Consider the following 26776-nt stretch of genomic DNA (forward strand, 5'->3'; position numbering starts at 1 on the left):
GTGCCTGTATCTGTGTATCTGTGTGAATGAATAACTCTAAATGTATGTGTGTGTGTATGTGTGTGTGTGTGTGTTGTAACGCCCACGCTCACAATCGATGTTGCGATGTCATTGCCGTTGTGTTTAGTTCGCTCTGCACTGTCCATTAGCGCGTTCTTTAATTGAATTGTAGTAATTAAAGTGCTTCAATTGATTTTAATCGGAAATTGTGCTCATTGTTAGCAGCTGCTGCTCTTATTGTTTCTTGTATAGTATTGCTGATGTTGCTCTTGTTCTTCCTTGTAAAGTACAAAGGCAGCGCAACTCTTGTGGCGTGTTAGGTGTGTTAATTGCAGAACAAGCGCTGCTTCATTAACGCTGCCATTCAAATGTCCAAAAAGGAAATGTGCAATAATCCGCCTAAGGCGTTGAGGTCAACAACAGCGCACACCAGATTAACAACAACTGTAACAACAACAGCAAGAATATAAACAGTAACAGTAACAGTAGTTAAACTCGGTTCAAAGCTCAACAGGCTGCTTTTTTCCTTCTGCCCAAATTGAAAGAATTTCCTCAAACACAGGGCACAAAAATGTACCAATTCAATGCGCTCTCGCTTGCTCTCTCGCTGGCTCTTCTTGTAAGTACTCTGCTCTCGCATTCTCGCTGCATAAAATGTTATGCTGCTGTTATTGCTCTGTTTCGGCGTTGTGCCTGCCGCAACATGCGCTCAACTTTCAGTAAGCAACGAACTTTGCACGCCGACGGTTTGTTTTAGCGCTCGCGTTTCCGTGTGCTCCTCTTTTTTAGACTCTCGCGCGTCGCCGCTTCCACGTGAATATTAAAGAAAGAAATAAAAGTAAAAAGGAACCCAAAAATAAGCACGCGCGCGTTTCTGTGCGTGTGTGTGCGGTTGTGACAGTGTGTATTGAGAGTGTGTGTGCGCGTGCATTTATTTTTAAGCAGCGGCAAATGTAAAGCGGCGGCATGTGTAAAACCGACTGCCAACAAAAAATAAATACAAAATAAGCAAAAGAGAATATCAAATCAAATCAAAATCTATAAATATCACAGGCCGGCAGCATACAACACAAACGACGAAAGTTGACAAAAAAAAGTAAGAGCAAAAGAATTAGTATGAAGAATAAATGTAAATCAAGAGAAATGAAAACGAAACTCAAATACGACCAGCTGCTCGCAGTTACGCTCTGCACGCTGCTAACTCTGGCAGTAGCCGCAGTCGACGCTCAGCCTGCCAGCTCCTATGGCGCCTCCTTCATATCAAATCCGGCTATCTATGCTTACACGGTGGATAATCAACAACAACAACAACAGCAGCAGCAACAACAACAAGAGCAGCAACAGTTAATCAATTTTGACACTGCCAATGTGAATGGCAATTCGAATGAGAATGCTAATGTGAATGTAAATGTGAATGGCAATTATCGCGCCGCCTCGAATCGCAATTACTACTACACCGATGTGAATGCAAATGCAAATGGAGATGCTGCAACGCCCATGCTCACCACGCCCCAAGCACCTGCTTCGGTTCCGGTTTCATCAGCTGCAACACAGCCAGCTCCCTTAACCGGCTGCACTCTCGATCGTCTCGCCGTCTATAAGGTCGTCTTGCACACCTATTGGACCCGAGAACTGTTCCCCAAACACTATCCAGATTGGCGACCCACCGCCCAATGGACCAAGACCTTAGGTGAGTGCCAGGAATGTGTGTGTTTGGTAAAATGTTTTAAGCTGCTTACTGAACTTATATTGAGGAAGGAGTAGAAGGAAAAACAGGAAAGCAAGAAAACAGGAATAAATTCGGTTTCATGCGAAATGCTGCTCAACCACATAATATAACACATACAGGAAACACAATGGCTTATTTATGTTGTACTAGTTATAAATACTGTATTTGGCTTTTATATTTCGAAAAGAATTTAAAGCATTGATGAAATATTCAAAGTTGCCTCAGCTTAATAGTGTAAATTAAAATTTTATAAATTTATATTTTATTTATAAAGATTTGTTTGATTTGTTTTCAACATTTTTTCAAAACACTTCCGTTTCAATTTGAAATCAAAATGAATCATTTAAGCAAAAAACAAATCTCTGCGGGATTATAAAAAAAAATTAATGCAAAATTAATTATTGTCCAAATAAATGTCTCATATTGATTTTGAGAACAATTTCATAGAATAAGTAAGAAAAGGGTACGTGAAAGCAGTAAAATTTGTTCAATTAAATTTATGTTCGTGTTCTTACTTAAATGTTGATTAAATCGTATAAATTGTGCCAGCTCAGCGAAGACAACAGCAACAGCAACAACAACTGGGGCAATAACAAAAACTTCAACAACAGACAAACAATAACAAAAAAGCTAAGCACTAATTTGTCACAATGCTCGCAACTTGGCAGACATATAAAAATAAATCGAAAAGCAATTTCGCATTTCGTTGTTGATGCTGTTGCTGTTGTTGTTCTCGTTGTTGTTGTTGTTGTTGTTATTGAGTTAAATAGAAATAGAGGCCAAGCCCAAATAGATGAGATACAGATATAAAACACAAAGATACAAGATACTATGGGAAGTGGGTTGTCGATGGCAGAGGGAATCCTTGGAATCCTTGGCCGCATTGGCATGTCGCTTGTCTTATCATGTTTTTGCAGATTTAGCTGTCAATTTATAACACACACATACACAAACACGAACTCAAACACACACATACTCGTAGACATATACACACGCAAGACAAGTAAATCTGACAGCCAAACAAGCGTTGCCTTTTGCCGTAGCATACTTTCAGGCGAACATAAAAAAGGATAAGGCCAGCGCCAAAGGAGCGCCTAAGAAATGCGATTTGTACGTGCTTATGCGCTATATGCTCGACTCAGCGCAAAAAATACAAGAAATTGGATAAAGTTGTTGCCCCGCTTTTATGTTGTTCTTGTTGTTATTGGTATTCGGTTTGTTGTTGCTTCTGCTGCTGATGCTCCTATTTCTGTTGTTGTTCAGCCCTACACAACTTTTGATGTTTTGATTCTTGCGCTGCTGCACTCGAGAGTTTTAGAAATCTGAAACCCAAACACTGCGCTTGTTTATTTATTATATTTTGGATTATTCAGTTACTCAGCCACTTTATAATCGCCGAATTGCTGTCGATACACAACCCGGAAGCTGCTTCTTTATTTCACAATTCCAATATTTGCTGTTATCTAAAGTGCACACTTATTAACTAAATTATTTCATGATATTCTCCAATGCAGTTGTGTCCCATACTTCACACTGTTTGTAGTTTGTAGTTTTTATTTTCCGCTTCATCCTCAATTTATATATTGTGTCGTCTTTGTTATTTATGGTACATGCTGTTGGAGCACATTGCGTATGCGTGATTTATGCACAACTCGTGCTAGTGTCATCCACAGATTTACAGTCCATGGCAAACAGCAGGCTATAACTATCGATAAAGTATACTCGAGTATATTCTATTTAATGAGAATCTTATTCGGAATATATATTAAATTTACTTTGGCAATAAATTTTACAGTTCAATTTGAAATTTAAGCACTTTGATTCGTTTGTCAACTATAGCACAATAATATTTTAAGTCGCAGTAAAGTAATTTCTTCACAGTGGTGTAACGACAAATAAAATTTTATTTCTTTTCATCTCACTTTTATTAAGTTGTTGTGCTTATGTTGATTTATTTCTTTTTAAGTTGCTTGTTTACAACAGACAACAACTCTTATTCGCCTTACAAATCTACTTCACACATAGGATTTTTTAAGATATTCAGAAATTTATTTACCAAAATTTGATCTATTTTTGTAACAAATAAAAAAAATTGTAAACTGATATTGCATTTTAATATTTTGTTGTGATAAACTCATTTCTGCAACCATTGTTTCATTTATTTATCAAGTTAAATCTAATTTTTCTTAAGGTATGTTGATTTATGTCTTTTAAAGTTGTTTTGTTTCCTATAGATAACAACTCGTTTTCTGACTTACAAAGCAAAATAAATTTGTAGGATACTGAAATACTTAAACAAGTATTATGGAAGAGAAATAATAACTTACGTTTTGATAATAAATAAAAAATAAAAATTTTAAACCATTTCATATACTTTCCACATATTTTTGGTGTGATAAACGCACTTATTTCTCCACTAAATTATGTGCCTATTCACTTAGTTATGTTTCATTTCACTCTATTAAGTTGTTGTGTTTATGTTGATTTAAATCTCTCCATATTACTTTTTTACAACAGACTACAATTCTTATTCGACTTAAAAATCTATTTCACAAACAAGAATTTTATTTGGATTGTCAAAAGTATATAGACAAATTTAGGTAATATGTTAAATAAAGTGGAGATTTTTAAACTTATATGATACTTTTGTACACTTTACCATGTTTTTGCTCAAATAAATTTACTTATTTCTGCGTTCATTACTTTATCTTTTAATCTCAGTTTTCTTAAGTTGTGCCTTTGTTGATTTATGACTTTTTGAATTTGTTTGTTTACAATAGATATCAGTTCTTACAAATAAAAATACATTTTTTAAATTTTCGAGAAAGAATAGATTATTAAGAAAGAAGAAATAATGTCATACATATTTTAGTTTTCTTGTTTCGTTTATTATTATTATTGTTTATTCATTATTTTCTATTGCTATTTATTAATTTATTACGTTGCATTTCACTTTTATTGAGTTGTTGTGATTATGTCGATTTATGTCTTTTTGTATTGCTTGTTTATAACAGATAACATCTTTAGTCTGACTCACAAGTCTTATGGAATTTCTCAATCTTTGAACATATTGAAATATAGAACACAATAAGAGAAGAAAAACATTCAATGATAAATAAAACAAAAAATCGTTGAATTACCCATACAGTTCTCCATAATTTTTTGCTGTGATAAATGCACTTGTTTCTGCATTGTACTGAGTGTTTATTTAGAACACTGCATTTCATAGAACATCAAATATTTAGAGAAATGAAGAGTTTTTGCCGTTGCAGTTGCAGTTGCAGTTGCCGTTGCCACCTCCGTTGAGTTGCTGTTGCTGTCGGCCCTAGAGCGGCATTTAGTTAAGCCAGAGGCAACTTAAGATAGTCCAACCGGAGCCGGCAGCTGGCATTAAAATGCAGACTACAAAAGCAAAAAGCGAGGCAAAAGAGGAAGCTTAGCGCATCACTTCGGGAGCAGTGGGGCTAAGGGGCAGGGTATAGCTTCCTGCCTGTCATATCCTGTTTATATATAAAGTTCAGTGCGCAGCTTCAGCATCCGTTACAATTCAACTGGCGAGCAATGAGCTGGCAACGGGAGCAAAAAAGTGTCCTGCCTCAAATTTGTTTTTGCACTGCAAAACTGCAAACTTCGGGGCGAAGACCGAAGGCTGAGAATATAGTAGGATTTGGCGTGGGTTATAAACATTATCTGGGTCTGGGGCGTGAGGATAGAAATTTATTATGAATGTTCAAAACAAGCAGCGACAGCAAATGCATTTCTTGTCTTTTGTGCCAAGTCAAAGGCAGCCCCCAGAGGAGAATCGTAGGAGCTCTCTTTCTCTCTGTTTCTCTGCTTCTCCATTTCTCAGTTTCTCAGTTTCTCCCCCAAATGCCCTCGTCCAGAGTTGTTAAATTTAATTTGTGGACATTGGCGCGGCTCTGGCGACTGTTGTCGCCATTTGGCCAACTTGCTGCTGCCGGTTTTTATCGCAAATTGAAAGCGAAATAAAGTTTTTGCTTTCCACCATGAACAACATGAACGACATGACCCGATGAGTGTGCAACTAGACACTGATCCCGATCCCCACGCAGAGCTGCGCCAATTGCATTTCCACTGACATATTTTCTCATACTCTGTACTGCTAATGAATGCCAATGGAGTCGATAAGCATTACAATGCAAATGGTGAGTATATTGCGATGCAGGTGATCGGATAAAGAGACCAAACATAAAGTAACAATTGAGGTGCGAAGTCACACAAAAATGTTTATAAGTTTTATTTATTTATCATCAGATTATTGCATGCATAATCTGATGCTAATTTTAGCAAGATCTCTTTCCCTAAATAAAGCTGTTCAGTTGTATCAAAATACAACAGATTTTCACTTAAGCTTTCTAAAATTTCAACACCAATATTCTTGGCGAAGCACGTTTTCATGATAATGTTTAGAATAGGCATATCAAAGCATATTTTCAAATAACAATTGGTGGACAAAAATAAAATGATAAAATATTATCTATTGAAAAACCGAAGTGGCTCTTAAGCAACGTTGTAATCTGTGTATTATTAGTTTTTCAACTATTATAAAGAACACATTCTTTGTTACTTGGCTCAAAAATAATTAATATTGGTTGTAGGTTAATATTTATTATTTTTAAGTAAAAAAAAAAAATAGCAAATTTTGGGTGAGCACTAAAGTATAACGAAATAAAAAATAGTTAGAAGTCTCCAAATTATAAATTTGAAAATTTTTGTGAAATTTCAAAATGAAGTCAATGATTTTGTGTTGTGAAATTCTACAATATTTATTATTACAATGTTATTTACCTTATTCTATTTCTACTTAGTTCTATTTATTATTTGTGGTGCTTGACATTCTCATATAGTGGACAGCATTAATTTGTTGTGAGCAACTTAGAATCTTATTTCTACTAGAAGTAAGTAAGAACATAACATATTGTAACAGGCTGATAGTGCTGAATTCATAATACATAGTGTGACAATGTTAGCGTTATTGTAACATTAACATAACTTTAGCATATGTAGAATTAAGTACTGTTAAGATAAATGTAAAAGGATGCTAACATAAGTGTATGTTGACGAGTTAAATATTAAAGGGGATATTTCTATGCAAATATCTACTTCTAACTTGATGATGGAATCTTCAATCTAGGGTATCTCTCCGTAGTCTAAGGCCTTTCAAAGGCGCACTCCCCCACTTTTCGGATGCTGTTGTGTTTTGGGGTTATTTGCTGTGTTTTTGTGCTGCATAGTTTTCAGCATGGGGCATTCAACACTTTTTGTTTAGCTCTTTTGCGCGCACAAGTTTTTGCGAAAATAAATTTTTGCCATTTTTATTGCTTGCCAAGCTTTTTGTTTCTCAATTCTCAAGTGCTTTGCCAGGATACAGGCTGGCATATCCTTGACTCTGTTGCAAAATGAAATGTTGCCGCTTGCAATTGCATTTCAAATTGACCAACCGTCCGCCTTCTTCTTCCCCCTTCGCTTGGCTTGTGCCGCAGTTTTGATTTGAAATCAATAAAAGTTTCTCGTGGTTTTGGGTTAGTTCTTCTTCCTCTCGTATTGTAAATTAATAGTTGGCGAATAAGTAAAAGCAAAAGCAAAAGCAGGGAATGGAAAACAACCGCAACTAAGTAAACACAAATATCAAGTGGCCATTGAATCGAACTTGGCCCATGTTCAATGTGTTTGTCGCACTCTCTCTGCTCCCCTCTACCCATCTTCATCCCCGTCCCTCTCTACTGCTGCAGCCAAGCGAACGTTAATTGCCTGCGTGCCAGGCAATTATACTATTTGACTTGGCCGCTGGGATGTGCGTGTGTTCTCTGTTGTACTTGTAGTTGGTGTTAAATGCTGAGCCTCTGGCATTTTCACGCCTCATGTTTTATTGTTTCAGCCACCACAGCACAGTTACAGCAACAACAACAGCAACAACAAGTACAAACAAGAACAGCCTCTTATTGTGCTTGCTGTGCAAATGAAATGCCAAATTTCTCATTGCTCTTGGCAAATGAATTATAAAAAGCTTTTTGCCAACACACAAATGTATGCTACATAAATATAACATGATCTCTGTGCCTAATGCTCCTCCCGTCTGTCTGTCTGTCTGTCTGTCTGTATGCGTACTATATATGGAGAATATATTATGCACCCCCAAAGGACATTCATACGCGCACACTCGATCCTTGGGCTGTCTGCTTGCCATGTCATTGCACCTTTTTTTCTTGCTCTTGGCTGTGACGCAGCCAAAACTTTTCCATTTTACATTCTTCTTGACAAACTTTAAGTGTTTGGCATTTTTTTCGCACGCTGCAAAAACTGACGCAGACAAAGACGAAATCATAAGCTTGTCTAGCAGCAATTCAAATGGAAAGTACAACAGAAAAAATGCGAGAATAATGTTGTTGAGAGTTCTAGACTAGGAAATGCTCTAGAACCACATCGGAAATAACCCGAAACTCATTATTGTAGTTTGTATTGTATTGTAAAGTAAGAGTGAGCTGTATTCAAATACAGAAATTTGAATGTTTCTTTTGAGTAAATAAATCTTGAACTCAAAAATTTAATTTTAAAATAAAGTTTGAGTTTGAGTTGTATCAAATGGAATTAAAATTTCCTTCAATCAATTGTTTCTTTTTAAATTTGTATTAAAAAAAAAAGATTTATACCTTTAAAATATTAAAGCAGGATAAAATTATATTCAATCAACAATTAGTAAACTGTAAACTTGGTACAATTTTTTTTGGGACCTATAATGAAGTCTTTTATATGGTTTATTTATAAGTTCTAAGAATTTCGTGCTCTATTGGCTCATTCTTATTCAGTATTCCTAAGAAACTCAATCTTTGTGATTGAAATTTAATCTTTAGGAATGTTTTGTATTGTGAAAATGCAAAGATGTTTTCAAGCAGAGGCAAGAATTTCTTGTGTATATAACATTAATAGAGTTCTCTTCATTAAATATGGAAACTGCAGACGGAACTTGCAAGGAAACGCAGGTTGTTGTAAATGATTAAAGATGCAAAGCTTAATATTAAAGTTGAGAACAGACAATAAGAAAAATGAATTTATTTCGTCATGCTGATTACGTTGACTATCTGCAGATTGTCTGCGACTATGTGTGTGTGTGTATGTGTGTCTATGCGTGTGTGTGTGTACATTACAAGCATCATTACAAATTCATAATGCTACCATACCAACTTTGTGCGTATTCACAGGAGTCTCTCGTAGCACACATCTTGGGGCAAGCGAGTCTCTGTTGCTGCAGTTGGAGTACATTAATAATAAATGTAAATTTTATTTTGTTTTTTTTTTTTTTATGGAAGCAGTCTTGGCTTTCAGCGAAAGGTATGGATAGTCAGGGTGGAGAAAGGGGAGGAGCAGAGGAGAGTTATTACATTTCCGGCCACTTGCAGCTACTTAGTTGACGCTAGCTCCTAAAGTGTTCTAATTAAAAGCAAGCCGTGGCTTTGATGTGTCTTGTCTCGCTGTTGGTGTTAGTGTTGGCTTACGAAAGTGCCACGCCCCGTATTCAAGTTGTGGCCAGGGAGGGAAAGTCTACAGTTTCCGCTGTAAAATGAGCCATGTTCGCATTTTTTACTTGTCGTCGTGGTAAATCACAGCGGACTGCCGGCTGGCAAACAAATTTGTTTTTTCTTGGCCTGTCTGTTTTTCTTTCTTTTCTATTTTGTGCGCATTTACTTGCATGAATACATTTTTGGGCTGCATGTCCTTTATGTCCTGTCTCGCTCCCGCTAGCTCCATCTCTTTCTATACATTTTGTGCTTTGTCAAATTCGTGTCATTATTCATTCATACATGATTAGGCAACAGAACACAAAACACAAAACAGACAGCAGACAACAGACAACAGCAAACAGCGCTCAGGTTTTGAATTACACGCTGCCTGCCAAGGACCCTCGGGGTTGCCAAGCCTCCCTCCTCCCCCCTCCATTGTCCCCACAAACACTCTGATGGATAGTCAAAGACAAGTCGCAGGGAAAGAGAAGCATATAGTTGAGACTGGGTGGGCGGTGCAGACAGGCGTGGCATTGCCAAATGGAAATTAATGAATGAAATTTGATATACTGTCAGTTGCTGATACAACACTGGCTGCGCCAGGGTTACCAGCCGCATCCAAAATTAATCTAATTTATGCCTGCGTGATGCACACATATTATTTTTGTATTCGTTGCTTTAAAGCACTTTCAAATTGCCATTTATTAAAACATTATTTCTGTACTCTAACATTACTCGAAGTATTAGCGATTGCCTTGAACATTTCGTGGAATATAATCTGTAAGAGGATTATTTATTCGTGGTGACTTAATGCAGCAATGAGAGTGGCATTTTTAATTAATTAAATTTTTATTCGCTGATTTAACAACGTATGCTTAAAGGTTTAAAAACAACCGCACAAATTGGCATAAATTAGCTGCGCTAATTACAAATAAATTGCGCAATTTGTTTCCGTAAGCTGCTTTCATCCAACACAACACAACACAACACAACAAAAAAATAAAAATAACAACAACAACAACAATCCTTGTAATGTGAGAACATTATCTACATACATGATTTAAATTTAATTAAATATTAAATTTGCATTCAATTGATGCGCTCATTGTGCATTAATGATTAGAGAATGTTCTCAATATTTGCAATTGCATTAATTGAATAACGGAATTTAAATGATATGAATTATAATCGAATGCTTTTCAAGTTCTTCATTCGAGTCTACACAGAAAAAAAGGATGCTAAAGTTAGTATTATTATTATTATCTTGAATTATGATTATATAATGTCAAAGTTTAACCAAGAATGTTTATACTTAAATCAAGATCACATTTCTACTAAAATTCTAGATTGCCAAATCTTAAATTTCATGATTATAATCTTGTTTCAACAATAGAAATAGAAATAGAATCACCAAAGTGAACCAAGAAGATAAAATCTTAAATCAAAATTAAACGTCCGAAAATATAGATTGTTTAAAATAAACTAAAAGTATCGATTTCTGTGCTTTTTCGTATACATATTTAGTTTTATTTCTAATGTGACACTTTTCCATTATTTTAAATACGAGTCCGATTAGAGTTTGAACCCATGACCAACGACTACATGACACAATGATTTACCATTTCTCCTTACTAAACTAAGTTAATATAACTAAGTTAGTATAATTTTAAAGGAAGGAAAATAAAACATTTAAAATTCGTCTTTAAAAAACAAGAATAAAATTATTGAATTTGAGAGTTTAAAAAATGTTTTTGTTATTTCAAAACGATTAATCTTGGGACAAGATTTCAATCTTGTGATAAGAATTTTTTTAATTGTAATATGCAAATTTAGTATAAAATCTAGGAGCACCTTAATTATCCATTTAAAGTCGCAGTTATTATTAATTCTTTAAAAAACATTCTCTTTGTAGTTATAGCTTAAAATATTACAGATATAATTTAAGAATATAAAGCTGAAACGTTAAATAAAACTATAAATATAAAAATTGTTTTGTTGTCATGTGACAATTAATATGCCAAAATAATTGTCGTATGATAAATTTTTTTTTTGCTTCCAATAAATCCATAATGTTTTTTACAGCGCTTTAAGTGCAGTTGGAAAAAATGCAACTAGTCACGGCAATGCCAGCTAAAATACCACGATACCACGTAGTTTTGATAAAAGTTATTTGCATTTACTTTACTGAGGAATGGCAAAAATGGTTAAGTGACATTCACTCTACACTTAACTATAAATTAAATAATGACTAAAATACCCCATTTGTGTAGAAAGTTTTTAAGAAGTTATTGGACAATTTTAATTGCAAAATTTATGGCATGCAACACAAAAAAAATGAAGTCATGGTTTTCCGCTTATGAGGACATTGTGATTCTATATACTATCAGCTGTCATATGCATTGTTCTATTTATATTGATTTTTATATATAGGTTATGCTGGTCTCTTGATTTATATGTGATATGCCAAATAAGTGCTAGCGCCTGAAATTAGGCAACACAATTCAAACAGATCCTAATTAAGTGTCGCACATAAATCATGAGATACAAAACGCTCATTAATAATGCATTTGCATACCGCAAAACAAATGTAACCCAATCCGAAAGGCGAAACCCTTTTTGTGGCAATTTATGACCCCAAAACTTGTGACCGCATGGCAGAGAAGAACTCAAAAAAGAAAAAAATGAAGGGAAAATGTGGAAAATCTTCGAGTCGGCTTTTTGAGTTATGCAGCAAAAATGTCTGGACCAAAAGTTGCATGGCTGCTAATGGCAGCCTAATTATGCTGACCACAAAGAAGAAAGCCCTTTCCCTTTTGCTTTCCCTTCTCTCTTGGTTTCCTTTGTCTCTGCTTGGCATATAAATTTACGCTCATTGCTTTAAGACGCGTACACCTTTTGGACTACATAAATCTTTGCCAGGTGGGTGCGTAATGTGTATGTATGTGTGTGTGTGTGTGTGCGTGGGTGTGTTCTTCTTCTTCTTCATCGTTGTCTTCCTGCTCACTTCCCCCAGTTGTCTCCGCTCGTGCTTCTCGTGCAACTCTCCATTAAGAGGCAGACAAGGCGCAGACAACATGCGTGTTGCCTTCGCCCGGGAACGCACAAAACTTTGTCTGTGTCTGTGTCTGTGTCTGCGTAATGTGCGCTGATTGTCTGTATGTGGTTGCGTGGTGTGTGTGGGTGTGAGTGTGTGTGTGTATACATTACTGTCGTTGCCAGGGTGGTGCTATGACTGCTGGCTGTCTGTGCAGTTTGTCTGTGCTCTCCAGCTTTGGTTTTGGTTTCGCTTTTACCCCGTGGCTGCTCTATGAAAAATGTCTACAAATTACAGCACAATTCCTGCTTATTTCGACCTTTAGCAAACGGAATACCTAAGTAAGGTATTACAACTTTTGTATCAAGTTTGTTCTCTGTTCCCAACTAATACGCTGCTAACTCATTTATCCAGTTCATTCTAACACAAGACATGTGCGGCTGCACAAACTTTTCTAAATATATTTATGTGCTGCTCTGAGTAAGAGAATCTTCGAATGAACTGTCTTCCGTATATATATGTTAACATATAAATTCGTTTTAAGTTCATTTTATATTATTTCAATGCACTTCATTTCAAATCAATTTAATTTATATAATTTGATTTTATTTTACTTTACTTTCCTATTTTTATAGTATTTATTATTTTTTTATGTTATCTTTTTTGTCACTATTTTATTTTACTTTATTTAATTTTTCTTTTTTATTTTTCTTTATTTTTTTCTTTTTTATTGTATATACATAATATGGATTTACTTTACTGTATATTATTTTATTTATTTTTTCCCTACATTTTATTTTTTTTACTTTGTTTTTTTACGTCATTTTATTTATGTAATTAAGTATTATTGAAGCTTCTTTTGCATTATGTTATTTTATTTTATTTTTTCATGTTATTTTACTATTTTAATAATTTAATTATATTTTATAATATTTTATTTTACATAAATTGTAATTAATTTTATTTCTGTTTTCATTTCATTATTACTTAGTTAGTTTAATTATTTAATTTTGTTTAATTGTTTTTTTTTTAATTGTTATTTTATTTTGATTTATTGATTGCTTATTTCATAATTTTTTATTACTCTAGTATACTTTATTTAATTACTGGAAAAGAGTATTTCCGTTCATATTTTGTTGTTTTATCGTTTTTTTATCAGTTGATTTTCTTTGCTCTTCTCCTTCTTCGCCTTTGTTTATGCCTGGACACGCGTGTTTCTTTTCTTATCAATCGGCTGGCGACGGTCTGCCACAATTTGGCGCAATAATTAAGGACTTTGGACAGAAAGCGGGTCATATTTATATTGGCAGGCAACTTGAACGGCTACGTGACACGTCCGAATAAATATTTTCCTTGTATTCTATATTCTCTTATGCTCAGCGATGTCTTGAGGCAGAATTTGAGTGACTGCGATGAAGCTATAAAACAAAAATTCATTTAATTAAGCAGTTTTATGTGGCAAGGCGAAAACGTAGACATGAAAATAAAACTTAACAAGCTGTGAGCAACCGGCAGACAGGGAAAATGAGAACGAGCAAGGCGACTGACTAGATTATTCAGCGAAGGGGAAATGCTAAAGTTTTGATAGTGAACAATTTCTGTGCATTTCACCCAAGGGAGTGGTAATATTTTTACGCCAGTTAATGGCGTAAGAATCGAATGGCATTCGAGACGCCACACGAAGCGAGCGTGCGGCAGAAGGAAGGCGGAAGGCGGAAGGCGGCAACATCAAAGTGCTGTGTGAAAATTATACAACTTTTCATTTTTATGACCAAGTTGTGGTTCAATTTTTATGGTCAATCAGGCGTATAATAAGATAAAGTCATTGCAATCACTGTGAATGATATGCTCTGGATAGATGGATTGATAAAACAGACAGATGGAGAGATCTACGAAAAGATTGACATCAAAACGATGAACTCTCGAATGCCAAATTAACCGCTGGCCATTAAATGGAACTTGCTCCCAGTGCAATGCATTTCAAATGAATCTGTTAACAACTTTGGGGTGTTTTTCTACAATCAATTGCAGGAAGGAAGGAAGTGAAATTGAGTCAAATCCTATTAGGTGTTTCTAACAAACAACAAACAACTGAAACTTCAAAGAAACTGACCAAATGACATACAATATTTGATAAATTAAATATTAGCGAAACTAGTTTTTAAAGTCAATTTTTCATGTAATGTCAACAATATCAAAATCTCTGTAGAAATATGTTATATTTAAATACTTCTTTAACTTATCTTGATTGTAAAATCACATTTTTACTTTCGACTGAAACATCTTCTGAAAACGTTGTTGAAAATGATTTTGGCTTTAACATCTGTCAAATCTCTGTAGTATTTAAATAATTCTTAAAATCTTGATTTTAAAATCACGTTTTCACTTTTGGGCTAAAATGTTGTTGAAAATGATTTTCTTTTTAACATGTGCTTAACTAATTTTCGGCTATTAACAAGGGATTCATTCGAGTCGCATTTTAAATGCGTCAAAACTTTGGGCCAATAAAAAAGAAAGAGCAAAGAAAAGTAGAAGCAGACAGAGAGGGAGAAAGAAGGAGAGAGCAATATTCACTAAAGCGTTAAAAAATATACTCGCAAGTAAAAATAAAAACTTGGCTAAGCGTAAATAAAGCAAATAAATTTAGCAACCACCGAAGAAGCAAGCAAAGTCAAGTTGACTAAGCTGCTGTCGTTGTTGTTGCTGCTGTTGCTGTTGCTTTTGGTGTTGTTGTTATTGGACAGACAAACTTGCGCTCAAGTTGGTTTTGAGACAGTTTAGAGTTTGCTTAGCAGCCAAACAAAAAGCATAGCATACAACAGGGCGTCTCTTAGGGGCGCATCGGTGGCGAGGCGTTGTTCTTGGTGTGAATAATGTTGCTGTTATTTATGCCTCAATGCGCCACGCCCTCTTTGCCCACATCAACCCCACCCAACCCTCACCCAAGTCAGGCAGCAGCAGCAGCAGCAGCTGAAGAAATTGCAATTTCCACGCCCAAGTTTCGGGCACTTTCACTTTATGGCACAAGCCCCCAACCAACAACAACAACCCTCAGCGATAGCTGCTGCTGCTGCTGTTTTTTATTAAAAGTTTCTTGGCCAACAACAATGGGCACATTTTTTAAAGTGTTTTTTATTGTCGCGTTAACCGACCGCAACGACTTTGGTCCCCGGCCCAGGGACGAGGACGAGGCAAAGGGAACCGCTGCTAACTTTCCCGCTGCGTAAGTGTAAATTATTGTTAAGGTCAGAAAGTTTTCGTTTTCTTTTTTCACTTTATTTTCGGTATCACAAGTTTCTTGGCTAGTTTTGCAGCTAAAAAAGTTGAAGCGCCGATCGTAAGTTGAGCATAGTTAATGCCCTTAACAAAGACGGCTGCCGCATAATTTTGAGCACATTTCACTTAATTAACGTGCAGCCAAAAGCGTTAATAAAAATGCCACATTAACTTACAATTAGCATGCATTGCTACGTGGCAATTTCCAAGTCCACTTTCCAGCGGGGTCAACTATGCACAACGACCCGATCCGACCCGACCTCCAAGCCAAGAGGACTAATAGACTGTCCAAGCTTGTGTTGCTTTAAATAGAAATTTATGTGCCGTATCCAAACACTTTCACTTTAGCTTACGACTTAAGCTCTCTCTCTCTCTCTCTCTCTCTCTCTCTCTCTCTCTATCTTTCTCTCTAAGAGCATCGTCGGCAATCCTTGCCTCCTCATCCCCTTTGGCCTGACTTCACTTGACATTTGAAATATGTCGTCGCTTTTTATGTCGGTCAGCCAGGGCCAGCAATTAAACGACGCTATCAACTCCTGCAAAAGAGATATAAAAATAAAATGCGTCGACAATTGAATGCACTTTCAATACTCAACAAATTTTATAGAGCTCGAGAGCAAAGAGCATCTATAAAAATGTGTCTAGTTGATTTTCGTTCGTTTGAAGTTGCATCGTGTTGTTAATGTAAATAATTGAGCACTTAATCAAATCTTTTGTCAGGGTATTAAAAAATGAAACTAGAGCAATTGCAGCAACTACTCTCATAAATTCAAGTTGACAACTGTCCTTTTGCTCCTCTCGAGCACAACTGTACTTTATGGCTGTGTGAGACTATTGCTGGCGTTGATGGCCCCACATGATTTGTAGCCGACAATTGTAGATTTCAGTCTTTTGGTTGGATTCTTGCCTCGCCTTGCCTTGCCTTGCCTTGCCTTTCCTTGAGGGTGAACTGCGAGTCAGCATCAATTTTTAAACTGCTACTCATAATATTTTCATGCAGACAATGCGCAAAAGGTTAACCTTTGCTCGCAACCGAAATAAGTGCGATTTCAGCAAATATTCATGCACAAATATCGCATCAGGATATGGGGCATTAATGGCATCAAAAATAAAATGCACAAAGAAATGAAAACTTTTTTCTCTTCGGTTCATGTCGGCATTTCTAATCGAAATAAAAGCAGCAATCGAGATGAGCAAGTCACTGCAAAGCAAACTTTTCGAAAGTGAAAATGTTAAAATCCTTTATTATTGACTACGGATACAAGAATTTTTGTGTAGTCTCTTTTAATTCTCATTATATACAGAGATAGAGAGAGAGAGAGAGAGAGAGAAAATGACTTTCTTAAAACAAATATTCAGTTTGAGAACAACAATTTTTAGATATTACAATTTTTTAATCAAGACTTTGATTTCATTCTATTATTGTTTTCAGTTTAAAAGATCTTGTATCTTCAATTAAAATTTTGGGGCTTGTTTCTTAAAACAATAATTTAAATGGGCTTAATCTTGATTTGAGATTAACGGTCTAAGTTTCAAGTTATAGTTTTTCTTCTTGAGTATATGAGTATATTCTACATTTTCAAGAATGATCCATTTAAAATTACTGTAGAAAATTGATTTTGAAGTCTTCCAAGTTATATTTGAATATCCAAAAATTTCATTTTGATTTTTGACTGCGTAAGCTTGCCTAAAATATTTATTTATTCATTATATTTGTTATTCAATTATGATGTGGAAATCTTTTTTACTAATCATCTCAGTTGTCACAGCTTTCGCTTGTAAAGTGTGAATATATTTCTCATCTCTAAAAGGCTTAAGAGCCTTCACATGCCCATACAAGTTGATTCGCCATATGCCATTTCGTTTTGTGGCCAACTTTGAGTACGCAACTTTTCTCAAGGGTTGTACAAAAGGCTCAAAAGGGTTGTGCTGATTGTTGTTATTATTATGCTGCTGTATGTGTTTGTTTATGTTAGTGTGTGTGTGTGTGTGTGTGTGTGTTTGTTGTGCTCCATTGAGGTATGTGCGATACGGCAAACAAACAAACAAACCAAAGGGTGAATGTAAGGATGAGGGTATAAAAAAAAGCAAATTGATTGTTGCATTGCTCAGTTTTTTCCTCTTCCCCCACTTTTTTTTGGGGCGAATGCGTTGCTTTACAATACGTTTGCAATTTGAGATCATAAAAAATTGATGTGCCCTTAACACAAAGTGAGTGCTGGGCACACTCTATGTGTCTGTGTGTGTGTGTGTGTTTTCGTATTTGTGTTTGCTTGCAAAGTGTAGTGATTGTCAGAGCTATGTGGGGTATAAATATCAGTGGCACCTTGCCACACGGTGGCAGCTGGAGCGGCAGAAGCATCAACATCAGCATCAGCATCGGCAGCAGCAACGTAGTTGAGCGTGAAACGTAGAATTTATTATGTTATCGCTTCAGCGATTTACTTTATCGATTTCACAATCAGGCAGTCGCACACACACCTACACACACCCCTCTCCTCTTCCTTTCACTCCTCTCACCCATGTCCTTTATATAAGAGCTTTTTGCCAGCGTTTGACGTTGCTTTTCCCCAGATAATTTGCAGTCATGTTGTTGTTCTTGTTGTTGTTGTGCGTGTGTATTTGTTTGTTTGCTTTGGCATTTTAACGTTGCCAGCTTTTTGGGGGGTACGATTTTGCTTTGTTGCCGCTGGCCTGCGGCAGCGTGGCAAATATTATTATTTGTTTAAAATTTAAGCCCAGCCGAAAAGTGAGTTGACTTTGATATGTTCCCTCAGCGCCTTGAGGTAGTCCAATTTCCATACAAAGGGGTAACGACTTATGCTTAATAATATACAACTAAATTGATGGCTTAGACAACAGAAGCACAATGAAATCTTAAACTTATTTGTCAATCTAAATCAAATCTAAGCACAAATATTTTTAAGCAATTCAATAAGCTTCTCTACAAAAAGAATGATTTTTTAACAGCATTTAAATTTTGATGTGCAATTTTGTATAGTTGAATATTTTAGTGGAGTGATTAAGCCGAAATATAATTTAATATATAAAATTAGTTTCATTCAACAAATATTCGATTTCCTCAATCAGTTAAAGAACAAAACAAATTTGAAGCACCTTGTGGCCGATGTTCATTTATGTTTTCCACTTATTTACAAAGGAAGTGTGGTACCGAGTAAACTTATACATTTTTTAAAACAATTCATTTTGTTACCATAGGCAACTTTTTATCGGCCCGCCCTCGAATTTCAGTTTACCATAAATATTATGACTTTATTGTTGATCACATATGTATTTACAGTTTACAAATTAGTACGATTTTTATACCCGCAAGGTATGAGAAATATACCCGTAGAAAGGTATGAGAACTTTGTGCCTGCTGAAATTACATGTAAATTGCTAAAACTGTCATCTCCAATCACGTTGTACATATATTCTTTACCAGCGTCAACAGCCGAGACGATAAAGCCATATTTTAAGTGTTATTGTATATCGATATACAAAACATTACTATCGGTATATTATATTATTTTTTGAGTCTATTAATTTGGTTTTTTATAGCCGCTACCCATAGGGTAGAAGGGTATTATAACTTTGTGCCGGCAGGAAATGTATGTAACAGGTAGAAGGAGGCATCTCCGACCCTATAAAGTATATATATTCTTGATCAGCGTCAACAGCCGAGACGATATAGCCATGTCCGTCTGTCCGTCCGTCCGTATGAAACACTGGATCTCAGAGACTATAAGAGATAGAGCTATAATTTTTTTTCGACAGCATTTGTTATGCCTGCACGCAGATCAAGTTTGTTTCAAATTTTTGCCACGCCCACTTCCGCCCCCGCAAATCAAAAAAATCGAATAACAAGCGTAATTTTAAAGCTAGAGTTACGAATTTTGGTATATACAATAACTACTATAGTAGTTATGATTCCTGAAAATTTTGTTGCGATCAGAAAAAAAATTGTGGAAGTTATTAAAGAAATACTTTTGTATGGGCAAAAGCGCCTACTTACTAGGGTTCTTAGTTGCTTTGGCCGACAAACTGGTATATTGTGCCGTCTATGGTATATTTTGAATGGTGTACTATATCGATATACCAAATATACCATTTGGTATATTTTTAGTATTTTTTTTGTATTTTCGGTATATTTTGAAAATGATACCGCAATATTTTGCCTTTACTAAAAATGGGTAGCGGGTATCTCACAGTCGAGCACACTCGACTGTAACTTTCTTACTTGTTTTTTTTAGAATAATACCGCAATGTTTTGCTTTTATTGGATAATGGATAGCAGGTATCTCACAGTCGAACACACTCGGATGTCGAGTTCTTACTTCTTATATATTATATATACTGAAAGAATAACTCATAAAGTTTAAATGATGAAGATGAATATAAGACACTAGATTCTTGAGAAATGCAAGAGTGATATTCTTATGCTTGGTGTTGTTAGTGTCATGTTATCAGCGAATGTGGCGGCTTATTGAAATATATATCATAATCTTTAAATATTATATTATGTGTTATTATATTATATTATTATTATTATTTTGAAATAATTTTAGAAACATTAAATATATAATTAAATTCAGCATAATTTTTATAATCTTTATTTAGTTTACCAACATAAACTATTAAATGATATCTATATGTTCGCATTTCTATATATTGAAAGAGTTGAAATCACAAAGAAAATTTTCAGAACGCTTCTTTATTGCGTTGCAAATTTCAATCATTATTTCTTGATTTTCTTTTGCTGTCATGTTATCAGCGAATCGTGAGGCTTATGCATTTTTAATGAGCGATTTAATGGGCAACGTCGGAAGTTTGCCTTTCGGCTTTGATGTAGGCAAAGAGTTGCCAGGCAATTTGCCAGCTAAGTGCCATGCTCTCAAATCCCCAAATAATACAATTTGAACGCACTCTTCTTATCCACAATTTCGCATCTAATTTTTCCTCTTCTTTTTTTTTTGCTTGCAGGTAAGCGAGAATATTTCACATTGATGCAAATTTGATGAAAAAAATTCAATCAACTTGGCGGCATGTTTATTTATAACAAACGCCGCTGGGCACATTGTAACATTAACTGGACGAGGACAAGGACGAGGACCAGGACTAGGAAGTCAGGCGTTGGAAGGTTTGGTAGCAACCCTCGTCCTGTCATTGAATTGATAATAATTGGATTAGCGCATCATTTTGAAAGGGTGAAGAGTTGTCAAGAGAGAGTTTTGGCCAGTTGTGGGGCTCGGTTGTGTTCGGAAGTTGGGGTTAATAGTGCCCCAAGGCATACGCCACGTTGCACACGCAGTGAAGCAGCCATGTGATACCCGACTGTGTGCGTGTGTGCGTGTGTGTGTGTGTGTGTGAGTCGTTGGCACCCCTCGCGTTGGTGCAGGAAAAATATTTCGCAAAATTCAACGTTTTGCCATATTTTTCAATATTTTTGCGTGGGGCAGCACGTTGCGCTTCAGCAATTTCACAATTTATATGGCCAGGCATTGCGACCTAAATGCTACACAATGTGTGTAAGTTGTATATGAGTGCGCCAGTGTGTGTGTGTGTGTGTGTGCCCCACTGTATTCATCACTTAATTTGCACGTGCCGGCAACTCGCTGCCATTGCGAAATTTATGACTTTGCGCTTATGTTGGCAACGATGTCGTCATGGACTGAGCCCTACAACGAGCACAAGCCCAACATACAACATACAACATATACACTCAAACTTGCAACACATAGAGCCACATGCGTATGTGTGTGTTGTCAAGTTTTAAAACCCCTTCGGCAGAATTGTGGAGCGTTTGGCGTTTGCCAGCTGTCAGCGCATAAATAGAATTATGTCAGCTAATTGAATTTGCTCTCGACTTGACATGGATTTATGCACTAATGCAGTTTCGGATGGGTAGTAATCAAATTTCTCTATTCCTCCTCCCTATATGCTGCACCCACTTCTAACATATATGAGGGAACTATGTTGTAAAAGCTGTTGCTAGTTATATAACATATTGATGCGTTGCCTTGCTACTGAATTGTTAAACGCGTTTCTCGACTTGAGTTAAACGTTAGGCAATCCATTCGCTTTAGATACAATTACATTCTTGTTCTGAAGAGTGTTGTGTAATCACTTTTCAATTTATTGAATAAGACCCCCCTATCCTGTTTGATCACCGAACTAAGTATTTCGATTAGTTTGTTTGGTTTTGTTCCCAACTTCGATTTCACTCTTTCGTTCGATTATTTTAAATCTTTTTAATGTACTAGTATATTGATATACCAAATATTGTCTTTGATAAATTTTAGTATATTCTTGAATATTTGTACTTTATGGTATATTGCAAACGTAAAATATTAATACTAAATATGTCATTTGGTATATTTTTTTAGTATTTTTCAGTATGCTGCTTTAGTATGTTTTAAAAACAATACTGCATAGTTATTGAAAAAAGTTGCCTCACAGTGGAGCACACTCGACTGTTGTTACTATTTGTAGCATAAATGTTTTTGTAATATGTAATTTGTAATTTATGAAATCCATTTTAATCGAATATTTGCCTGGACGATAATGTAAGACAACCAACAGTAAAAAAGAACAACTAACATATCAACTAACTAAAGTTCTAAAATGGACAAATGACAAAGAGAATGATGCTGAAACGGTTCAGTTCGCTCACCTTACCGAAAGTTCAATTCATTTCATTCGTTTGTGAATCACCGAACACAAGTTCTGATTGGATAAACAAGCAAAACTTAAAGAACCCAATGCTAAATGTAGAATTTAATCAAGACAACTTTAGAGTTGAGTTATTAATTGCCATATTTTATTTCAATTTATTATTCAGCATTTGATGATGTGGTTGTTCTCTCTCTCTCTAAAAGAATAAACAATTACGTGCACAAGCTGGCAACTGGTCTCTTCATCATTGTCAGCACTGACCAGACTTTTAAACTACCATTTGTCTTGTGCCTTGCTGGCTGTGGTTGCAGCTGCGTTCAGTTTTTACCATATAATGATCTTTCATCTACTTTTTTGATTGATTTTGTGGTTATGCCTGTAGATGAATAACAACTGTATCGATTTGAAAACGCCCCGAAAAATGAATTTCCAAACATTTTGCAAACAGAATGCCTACAACAAACCGTATTTGCGATGAACCACACTACAAAAGTAATGAAGATTTTTGGTTTGCATATTGCATGGAAAAGGGGGAGGAGAAGAGCTGAACAGACAGAGGAGTATTTTGTGTTTTGCTGGGGGAGTTTTGCAGGCATTTTGCGGGCTTACGTAAATCAAGCAAATGCTAAAGTTGGTTGCAATTCAATTTGAGCTTCCCCCCGAAAAAGCATGTTACGCAAATTGTACACAATTATATTTGTTATTCAACCTACTATATACAGTCTTTGCTTCCCCTTCCGTTCATCTCCTCCCACACACACACACACATACACCCACACACACACCCACACACAACGATAGCTGAAATGAGCATGAAATCTATCGAAACGTAACGAATTGTATCGAACGTGCCTAACTGTTAATGCGGTTATAATACGCCAGCGGATTATCATTGATTATGGATATGATTGTGTGTTTGTCTCTCTCTGCATGTGCGAGTGTGTGTGTGTGGGTTGGTGTGTGTATGCGGGTGGTGTGTGTCAGACACGCCCACGCAACAAAATAACGGTTTGTTGTGCGCGTCGAGCTAAACTGAATTCGAGCCAGTTCTCTGGCTATAAAAGTTTGTCCTCTGTCGAGTGGAGTATAGACATAATTTCAATTTTCATTTGGTATTAATGTCTGTACATGTTCGTTGTGGATGTGTTTGTGTGTGTGTGTGTGTTGGGCTCACAAATTGCCGCAGTGTTCGCCACTCTAATGTGGGGTTGCTGCCAGTTATATATGACTGCAAAATGCGGTATTGGCAAAATCCCAGGAGCGCGCTTTAGATGATAGCTGCAAATGGAAGGACAATGCTAGTTATAAGTATACTTTCAAATGGGAGCAGGGGAGAATCAACGTGATATAACAACCATCTCATCTATATAGTATACCATACATACAAATATAGATCTGTGTGCGTTGTTTTGTTTGCAATGCAAATTTATTGAAATGTTGCTTTTACGTTGCGAAATGGGAAAAGTTTTTACACAAATTTTACAAATATTACATTTCCCCAGAAAAAATAGATATCCATCAAAAAAGGGTTTCTCCTCTGTTTGTTTAAAGAAATAGATTTTAATTAAATGAAATTTACTTAAAAAATTGTGTAAATATATAACATGCATAAAAAATATATTTTATACATTTTTAGTGTGCAATATCCCAAAACTTTATATAATATAATCGGATAACAATTTGTTATAGAAAAACATTTATACAGGCTTCACAAAATGTTTTGGACACTCATTCATAAATTCAATTATGATTTAAAGTCCTAATTGAAGCACGTGATTGGATTTGAATATAATTGAAAATCAAATTTTTATATTTTCCTTGGCGTTCTCTGCTAATTTTCTCTCAGCGATAATTTTGTAAGCCTATAATTCGCACACAAATGGCTTTTAATTAAAAATAAATACAACTTCAATCAATGCCGCACTCAAATTAAGGCAGCAGCCAATTTACATTGCAAATCACACACACCCCGAGACTAGGGAAAAAATCCAAAATCTCAGACGACATCGTCGAGAAGAGGCCATTAAGTAAACCAATCAAATTCCAAACTTGTACCCAAACCCGCAAAAAAAAAAAACGGGGAATTTAATAATAACAGGCACTGTAGCTGGCCCATAAAATGTGGCGGGCAAATGCAAAATACAAACAGATTGTGCGCTGTTGTTTTCTTGTTTCTTTTTTCGGTATTTGTGTTTTTGTGTGTGTTTTGCGGTAAAGACGAAGCCGCAGCACAAATTCAAAATGAAGGTGGCCACTTCCGCCCAAGATGGCCGCCGACTGAGCCTGTTTGCTGTTGCGTGCTTAATTAAATGATCATCATTTGCGCGCAATCAACGCACAAATAAATTTTCTGGCTCGCTCTCTCACTCTCTCTCTCTCTGCATCCCTCGCATATCCCATTCCAATTCTCGTTGTCTATCCCTACCTCTTGTGCATCCCTCGTATTTTGTATTGCCTAACCTTAGGCGCTTTTGGGTAGTTTGTTTGTGTTTGGCCGGTTTCCGCTTGAAATTATACGAGAGCGTTTTCAATGCTCGCCACGAACGGCCTTTTGTTGTTGTCTTAATTAATTCCTAATTTCGCTGTAGACAACACTCGCTGGCTTTGACTCCTTTTCGCATCCAGACGCATCTTTAATTGAAAATTCTCTTCAAAGACCAAGTCCAAGACCAAGTCCGATTCGAAATGGTCGTAGTTGGAGATGTGGAAGTGGAGTGGAGACGGAGATGACGATGGAAGTATTCATGACCGTTCGCCTTGTTGCTTGGTTTTATTATGGCCCAGCCAGCTGTTGCCCATTTGACAGTCGCTTTTATTCATTTGCATATTGCTTTCGCACTTTGCTTTGTTATGGCTTTGTTTATGATTTCGTATTACGCTTCTTTATTGCCTCACTTCAATTGTTTGGCATAAATTTGATTACTTTTCGGCCCTCTAGCTGTCAATTAGCCAACCATTTCGACTCTCTTTCTTTTATGACCAAAGTGCGCGCGCGAAGCCCAAAATGAAATTCTAATGCAACCGTTGTGCAGAAGTCACTCAAATATTCAATTACATTTACGCATACGAGTGCACGCTAATTTCACATTTCACTTCACAGCTTAATTAGGCCGACGACCGTATTGCGTATACGCCGCATGGGCCAAACACTAATTTGTTATTTCAATCAAATATTTAACTATCATTTCCATAATAAATGCAACATACATTTTGACCGCTGCGTTACATTAATTTCAAATGCAGCAGCTTTCCCCCGTGCGCAAAACACAAACATTGGATCGAGTTTCGTCCCGTTCATATATCAATTTAATGGCATTTTATCCACAACATTTGTGGGTCATTCAATATGCCATAATTTAATTCAATTTTTCTCCATTTCATAATTGCATTTCAAGCAGCTGGCAAAAATGTGCAAATGTCATTAAGTCAACGGCCATCAGATTGCAATTATTCCGCACAGCTGAAGGGAGCAACAGAGGGAGAGAGAGACTGGGACTGTGACTGAAGAAAGAGCAAGGGCAAGAAGGAAAGAGAGAGGCAGCACATACTCATGCGCAAATACATTCTATCATATCATTTATGCATTGAGCAGAGCTTATTAAGTGCTGCTACTCAGTTTCTTGTTAAGTTTCTGTCTAAGCAATTAACCCACATTCGAGTTAATCTGTTTTGCATGCAGCAGCAGCAGGTGGAATTTATAATACAATTACGATATTTTGATAAATTGAAGATTCTGCCCTTGCATTTAATCACATTTGAGCAATCAAAAATCATGCTGCAGGACTTTTAAATATCAACTAAATTAACTAATATGCAGATGCCATTAGTCAGGTGCAAATTACTTATCTAAGAACGAAACATATTTGTCTTGATTTAGATTCAAGTAAACCGGATTATTTCCCAGGCTCAGATGTGCTTATCTTATTGCTCATCTTTGCTGAAAACTAATACTTAAGTGTCACTTTCATCTAAGGTATAGCATATACATAAATACAATATTTTTTGTTGTTTTATTTTAGTTTACATATTCGTTATGTTTTTTTCTTAAGCACTAGGCACACATAAAGTGGACCCTCGGGTGTGATAAGCACACACATAAACGAATTCACACCAGAACCAAAAAAATGGCAAACACCTCGCGTTGCTTAGCAAGAAATCCGAATAATTTTTTGTTGTTTTTGGTTTCACATTGAAACGAAATGGCTGCCAATAAAAATTAAAACAAAAACATAAATTTTAAGAGCTGCGAAAAAGAAAGAAAACCAAAATAAGCAGAACAATAAAAAAAATGTTTAAGCTAATTCATGGAGCTTTAGTTGACACGAGCGGGAGGCAAAAAATGAAATGGAATGAAATTTAGACAACAACAACAGCAAGATGTAAAAGAAGCAAGCAAAACAAGTCATAAAGATAAAGGAAATTTATGGTGTAGCATTGTGCGAATCCTTGGTCACAGAAAACAAAACCAAAAGCAGCAGCAGCCAAAGCAACTGAAATTAGGTTAACGATATTTCACTCTCGGCTGCAGCATCAACTCTCAAC

At 35.9% G+C, this 26776-nt stretch overlaps 1 protein-coding gene across 1 annotated transcript in view; it reads left to right on the plus strand.

The window, feature by feature from the left end:
- Positions 1 to 715: 715 nt before the first annotated feature.
- The window catches only part of LOC133841764 (uncharacterized), a 55608-nt gene continuing 29547 nt past the window's right edge, over positions 716 to 26776 (plus strand). The window contains exon 1 of the mRNA XM_062274476.1: positions 716 to 1690. Coding sequence (XP_062130460.1) covers positions 1117 to 1690 — 574 coding nt within the window. The 5' untranslated portion in view covers positions 716 to 1116. The remainder of the gene's footprint in view (positions 1691 to 26776) is intronic.

Source organism: Drosophila sulfurigaster, chromosome 3 (assembly GCF_023558435.1).
Source record: "Drosophila sulfurigaster albostrigata strain 15112-1811.04 chromosome 3, ASM2355843v2, whole genome shotgun sequence".
Lineage (NCBI taxonomy): Eukaryota > Metazoa > Arthropoda > Insecta > Diptera > Drosophilidae > Drosophila > Drosophila sulfurigaster.